Source organism: Bombus impatiens, unplaced genomic scaffold (assembly GCF_000188095.3).
Source record: "Bombus impatiens unplaced genomic scaffold, BIMP_2.2 scf_0217, whole genome shotgun sequence".
Classification (NCBI taxonomy): Eukaryota; Metazoa; Arthropoda; class Insecta; order Hymenoptera; family Apidae; genus Bombus; species Bombus impatiens.
Genome location: NT_176636.1, coordinates 2,454,870 through 2,461,113, shown reverse-complemented (window position 1 = coordinate 2,461,113; position 6,244 = coordinate 2,454,870). Strand labels below are relative to the sequence as shown.

Genomic DNA, 6,244 nt, shown 5'->3' with positions numbered 1-6,244 from the left:
ATTTTTAAATTTTTAAATTTTCAAATTTTTAAATTTTTAAATTTTCAAATTTTTAAATTTTTAAATTTTCAAATTTTTAAATTTGTATTCTATATTTTCGACTTCTTTCTTCGCGTAGAATCGCCCCTTTTCCGCTTGGACCATCAGTTACCAACCACCCTGTATATAAAATTCGATATATTGTCCAGTAATTCTACATCGAAGCTATCTTTTCATTCGATTGTTTGATCAAATATGCGTTTTTCTCGTTCTCTGAAACGCTTAAACAGTTTCAATAACATTAACGACACAGAGTAAGATTAATCAAGTTAAATTACATCGAAGTGTAGGAAAGTTACCTCATCTTCGATTCCAATGATTTTTGGATATGTTGTAGAAATCGATATTTTGAACAACCTTTTCATACGCTGGTTTCGCTTAGTTTCCGAGATATTCGCAAAACTCTGTCGGTAACGCTGCAGTGAATTCTCCCTATAGTCGTAAGTTTGTGACAACGTGTGTATTAGCATTGGTTGGTAAATTAACGTAGGTAGTAAAATAATCGTTTCCTAAATTGTTGATTGCTGATTGTTTTATCAACTCATTTTCTAATCTCTTGTATTTCTTGATCTTTTATAGAGGATTGTTAAGATGAGAGGAATGAACGGTTCGTCAATCTATTCCAACTATTAGAAAAAATGTTTGTTTGATTATAAATGAAGAAATTTTAGTTGATTATAGTACGATGAACGAGGCTTCTTATTGTTTTTATTCGTTTCCAGAAGCAGTCATCGTCAAGCTACGGTAGTTCGAACAACTTCGCCCTAGATTACGACCTGTTCAATCCAGGACGAAAGTCTCAACAGTCTTCAGACAGCGAGAAGGTGCTAGTCGTTAGTGCTAGAGACACGCAGGGCCGTTTAGTGTACGTCGGTGGCGCTGACAGAGACAAGAAATGTCTTTCCCATTGTTCCAGTCGATCTGGAGCGCATCACGAAGCCCTTTCGATCAAGAAAAGCGCGGAAATCGCGGCCATCTTCGGCGCTGAATCGAGTAGAATCAGCAGGCGAACCAGTAACGCTTCCAGCGTCAAGAGTTCCATTAGTCTGGAGGCTGGTTTAGGCTACTTACCATGAACATCCTTTTTTCCTTGATAAAATTACACCCTCTACTTGATCTGATCGGCAAATTATAAGGATTAGAAAATATAGTTATATCACAGGATGATTGTAAATTAAATTAATGCGTCAAATTATACAGTAATGACGTTTACACGACCTTAAGTAAAAAATAAGATACCGAGAAGTTTAAAAGATTTAAATTTATCCTAGCAATTTGTCCTAGTAATTAAAATTAAATAAAGTATAAATCATTGATCAATCGTCATGTTATAACTTGACATAAAAAAATATAGAAAAGTCTATTCTTCAAAAAGAATTTTCGATCAGATTTAGTAGATATTATACATAAATATACATATATATATATAAAGTTATTTTTTTATTTTTTATTAAAAAAAGACACCATTCAGCAAAGAGGTGTAAATACTGAAATAAATACTTCAAAGAGAACGTCCAGGAAGAAATACGTAAAAGATATCGAATTATTTTTTACGAGGGCATAAACGCTCCAGCGATAATAGTTTCTATTTTTACTTTTAGAATATTATTTGTCTTTTACTAAAGAAAGACCTTGAGCTCGCGTTTTCGATATTCAATTACTATTTAGTTGATTCAAGCTAATTGGCATGAAAAATCACGGGAATGTAATGTCTACGTATATATTGATATTATAGCGCGTGTATATTAATTAATAACGGTACTGTCATTTACATGGTTCGCAGAAATGTACCAGTTCTTTCCATAACGGTACCATATTCTCGTTTCTGCGAGACTTGATCTCAGCAAAAGTGGCTCTGAGTCGAGCACGCTAAAATTAGCGATTTACTGTTCGCACTACAGACATTACAAAAAAGGAAAATATTCAATATCGTCATTCTGATAACGTGTACGAATATCTTGCAAGTACCTGCATTATCACTTGTAAAATTTTCTTTCCTTTATTTTTGCATTCTTGACAATTATTTATAGATCAAAGTATCTATTGAGATGTAAACAATTTTTTTATTCGTCTTTTTGACTGCTGTTTAATGTATGCGTGAAAATAATTCGCAATGATAGCTGATCCAATTTAGCATAGATCTGTTTGTAAGATTTTTGGTTGAATATGATCAATTATTAGTTTGTACTTTTGTCAATCCTCTGTTGCTACACAGGACCTGATAACTTGACTAAAGATAGTTTAACAAACGAAGCAAGGGAACAGTGCAATACCACGCGCAGCCTCGTCTCTCCTGAGGTAAATTATCGTTTTATTATAATATGTACATTTCTCGTGTAATATGTATGAAATATGAGGCAATTCCTATTATTGCACCGATACTTCTTCATGTACTATTAATAAAATCTTGATCCATTTTATGGAATTTTTCTGTGTACTCCGAGGGGACTTCTACGTCTTTCAGATTATCCAAGCCTATTTCCTCTTCTGTCCTAAAATTTAAGAAATATTCGCTAAGAATCACAATTTAAAAAGAAAATTGGAAAAGATATAAGATTGTAAAATAGGAGCAAAATTTCGTACCTGATCAAAATATCTACAACGTTCTCACAGATTAACAACGCATTCTTATTCTGTTCCCATTTATGATACTCTCTGAGTATTATATATGTATTTTGTTTTCTCAATATTTCCCTGCCTTTCCTTGTTGCACAAAGTTGAGCTAAGGCTTCTAGTAATATGATCCTAAAACACAACAAAAAAATAACAACTTCCATTTAGAAATATTATTGTTTTCATAGATACGTTTCTGCACCTGATATCCAAGTCTGGCTCTCTCGTTTTCGTCTCTGACAAATATTGCAGAGTAGTTGGTAATTTATCATTGTCCTCGTCATCAAACTCTTCTGGTCCAGCCAATGGCAACAAAAGGTATGACAAAATATCCACTTCAGGACTTAATAACCATTCATGATTTTGTACATCAAAGCAACAGTTTTTTAAAGTGCCAATAATTCCACCGCGTCTCACTAAGCTGCTTGCATATTCTGTAAAAGGAAGCAGTCTCTGGATGACACTGCGGTCTTTGTCCATTAAATACCTATGGACATTAAATTCGCAATTTGATGAATTATAATTTATAAACATATTAATTAGCGATTAGATATCAATTATAAAGGATTAATTAATGATCACCTTCTCACATGTGGAGACTGACTGAGATTACTGAAAACTGGGCCTAAATAATGAAGGTTGGCTCCAGAATTGTTGTAATGAATCGCAGTGAATGCTGTCACAATAGAGTCCCATGTATAACCGCTTGTTTCAATAAGTGCTATAACTCTATCAACCAAGTGCTGTGGTCTGGTCATATTGGAAAGGATCATGCAGCATGGATCTGCCAAGATGCTTTCTTCGTCCATTATACAGCTATCAAGAAAAGCAAATGATGAAAAAAAGAAAGAAGAGTGTTATTTGGTCTTGTTAATAATGTGCTTACCTAATACAAACATGTATTAAATTGTAATTATATTTTCCATCCTTTGGGTGAGTTTCTGATATCAACAAAAATGCACTGGTTCCCGCTTCATCCGCAGTTATGTTTATTAAAGCCAGAGCTGCATCTTTGGAGATTGCTGCAGAAGAATCTTGTGTCAACGCAATTAATTGCGTCAATAAATCTGGAAGTTTTAATAGCAGCTCTCGTCCTTCTGTGGTTCCAGTTACGCCTGATATTCAAAGATTATTATGAAAATTAATAAAAATAAGAGGTTAGGATCACAAAGATTGAACACTTTTTGATCACAATTACTCACTGAGGATATGTTCTAATGCAACAGCTTTTAAGTCTAGTCGCGTATTCGGATTTAAGTATTGACAAATTTCTTGAAGGGACTCCATTGTAATTCAGTAACTTCTTAAAATAACATATGTATCGTATATTGATCGTACACGCGTGAGAAAACGATTATAGTGGTATCTAACGGTCAACGCGCTAAACTGAATAAAATTACTACTAAAGTTACTAGGGTAACCATTGGCAGTACTTGTTGAAGTCAAAATAAGTCACGAATTTATTTTGGGTAGAAGTTTCCAGCATATGTTGACAGATGTCTCTAATTTATTAGGACCATTTCCAATATGGTGTTCGTAACCACGTGGATACATAACCTATTCTAATTGTTTACTGGTAGAAAAGCAATATTTATTTATAATACTGTTATTGAAATAAAATTATTAATGAAAAATGACGACTGACGAAAAAGTAACCACAGCAGAAGAAATATTGAGTGACAAATTGTCTGATATTGCAGACACAAATAATATAATTATTACCAATAATACGAAAAAAGTAAAAGCTAAGAAAGAAAAATCATTCGAGCAACAAATTCCAAAAGGTAAACCAAAGTCTGGTAGGATATGGAAGGAACAAAAGAAGAGGTTCGTAGAATAAAGAAAAATATATCTGATTTTGTTGAGGTTAACCTTAAAGGCTGTGTGTTTTCTAAACAGGTTTTCATCTATCGTGAAAACACGTGGCATACGATTGTCCTTTGACAAGAAACAAAAATTGAGGGATGATTTAAAACACGTTAAAGAAATGTCAAGAGCGATAAAGGCAGAAAAACAAGCAGAAAAGGAGGCAAAGAAAGAAAGAAGGAGGGCTAATCTAAAACGCACAAAGGAAAATGAGAAGAAGGGTGAAGTTGTACAAGTTGTAAGTGTCATTGTTAATAATTACAATTGTTCCAGTATAAAATTAAATTAATAATTTAAAAAAATGTAAAATTACGATTAAATATAACGTTTATTTATAGATTACAAATACTGCAAAATTAAAGAAGATTAAGAAAAAACATCTAAGAATGATACAAAAAAGAGATACGCTCAATCTGTAGAAAAAAAGGATTTGTTGAAACTATTGTTTGTGATGTATATAAAATCTAAGACTATGTCATTAATGGTAAAAGTTAGAATATCATGTGATATATCAACAAAATATGCATTTCGTTTACAAATACAGTTTTTAAATTAAATATATGTATATACTTTTTAAATGTTATCACAATTTGTAACACGTACATAATCTTATTAAATATCATCATATTTCTTAATTTATCCAGTTTCGTTAACTGTTTGTAATTCCTAATTGTTTTTCTTCTCTTGCCTTTTGTTTTGATACAAAGTCTTTAAGATTCTCTCTCAAGTTGTATCCATTTTGGTTGACCCACTGAAAATAAATCATTAATGAAACTATTAAAGCAATTAAAGCAATGCTAAGTTAAAATGCTAAAAAATTTACCATTGTTTTGACCCATTTTGGGAGATTTTCCTTATTTTCATGCATCAGAAACCTAAAGAATAAACGAATTAATCATACTTCTAACAAAAACTTTTCATTTATATTCTGCTAAATTATCAACAACCTTTCATCGACTAGCAATACAGCTCCCCAATCGTTAATATGTCTCAAGCAACGACCTAAAGCTTGATTCAATGCCCTAAAAGCTTGTATACTGTACCACTCTGAACCCTTCAACAATCCTTTCTTAACGTTCGTATCATTATAACTCAGTTTCATATCAATCACAGGATCTTTCCTTACTGCATATGGTATTCCAACCTAAACAATAATATTGTAAATTTGTTCGTGATTTTCTCTTTTCAATTCTATTAAAACGGTCTAAGTAGTAGAAACTTACAGTAATGACACAACGTGCTTCATTATCCTTGAAATCAATTCCTTCTGCTACTTTTCCTCTGAAGACAGCCAGAAATAAAGCTCCAGTGATTTTTCCTCTTCGTTTACCAGATGTCTGTTCTATCACTTGACGATATTCATACATGATATCTTTAAGATCACCACCATAGCGTGGTTCTATGAAGATTTGCTTCACACTGGTGATTTTCGTCCAAATGGAATTACTTATCCACCTCTGCATTTGTGTGTGCATCACGTTATAAGATGAGAAGAAGCAAAGGATTCCATGTGGCACTGACTCGCAAACATCTAACAATACTGCACCTAGTTCATCCTGGAAAAAAATCATATATCAGCTGTCTCAAACAGAACAGGACAATACTTTGAAATAATAAAAATCTCCAATTTAGTAACGCAACGACTAAAAAAGCGATTTTATTATAAGTGCTAAATTATTATATAAAGGGAAATTAGAAATTTTATCAAAAGTTAAATAAAATTGTA

General features: G+C 32.5%; 4 protein-coding genes across 12 annotated transcripts in view; 2 read left to right on the top strand and 2 right to left on the bottom strand.

The window, feature by feature from the left end:
- LOC100749993 overlaps positions 1-1,788 on the top strand; it is a 26,727-nt gene extending 24,939 nt beyond the window's left edge. For all 4 annotated transcript variants that reach the window (XM_024366431.2, XM_033319781.1, XM_024366429.2 and 1 more), the window contains one exon: positions 762-1,788. In XM_024366431.2, coding sequence (XP_024222199.1) covers positions 762-1,115 — 354 coding nt within the window. In that variant the 3' untranslated portion in view covers positions 1,116-1,788. The remainder of the gene's footprint in view (positions 1-761) is intronic.
- Positions 1,789-2,082: 294 nt separating this feature from the next.
- On the bottom strand, positions 2,083-4,027 carry LOC100749876 (protein HGH1 homolog). Its single transcript, XM_012383656.3, has 6 exons — positions 3,855-4,027; positions 3,539-3,767; positions 3,235-3,468; positions 2,855-3,139; positions 2,623-2,784; positions 2,083-2,531 (listed from the first exon to the last, which is right to left on the bottom strand). The coding sequence occupies exons 1-6, from the start codon at positions 3,937-3,939 to the stop codon at positions 2,426-2,428; spliced, it is 1,101 nt and encodes a 366-aa protein (XP_012239079.1). The 5' UTR covers positions 3,940-4,027; the 3' UTR covers positions 2,083-2,425.
- Positions 4,028-4,152: 125 nt separating this feature from the next.
- LOC100749756 (coiled-coil domain-containing protein 86) lies at positions 4,153-5,071 on the top strand. Its single transcript, XM_024366381.1, has 3 exons — positions 4,153-4,479; positions 4,552-4,756; positions 4,857-5,071. Exons 1-3 carry the CDS (start codon positions 4,286-4,288, stop codon positions 4,935-4,937), a joined length of 480 nt encoding a protein of 159 aa, XP_024222149.1. The 5' UTR covers positions 4,153-4,285; the 3' UTR covers positions 4,938-5,071.
- Positions 5,026-6,244, bottom strand: part of LOC100740616 (Fanconi anemia group J protein homolog) — a 172,938-nt gene continuing 171,719 nt past the window's right edge. For all 6 annotated transcript variants that reach the window (XM_033319782.1, XM_033319784.1, XM_033319783.1 and 3 more), the window contains 4 exons: positions 5,742-6,074; positions 5,466-5,662; positions 5,342-5,393; positions 5,026-5,269 (listed from right to left, as the gene is read on the bottom strand). In XM_033319782.1, coding sequence (XP_033175673.1) covers positions 5,168-5,269; positions 5,342-5,393; positions 5,466-5,662; positions 5,742-6,074 — 684 coding nt within the window. In that variant the 3' untranslated portion in view covers positions 5,026-5,167. The remainder of the gene's footprint in view (positions 5,270-5,341; positions 5,394-5,465; positions 5,663-5,741; positions 6,075-6,244) is intronic.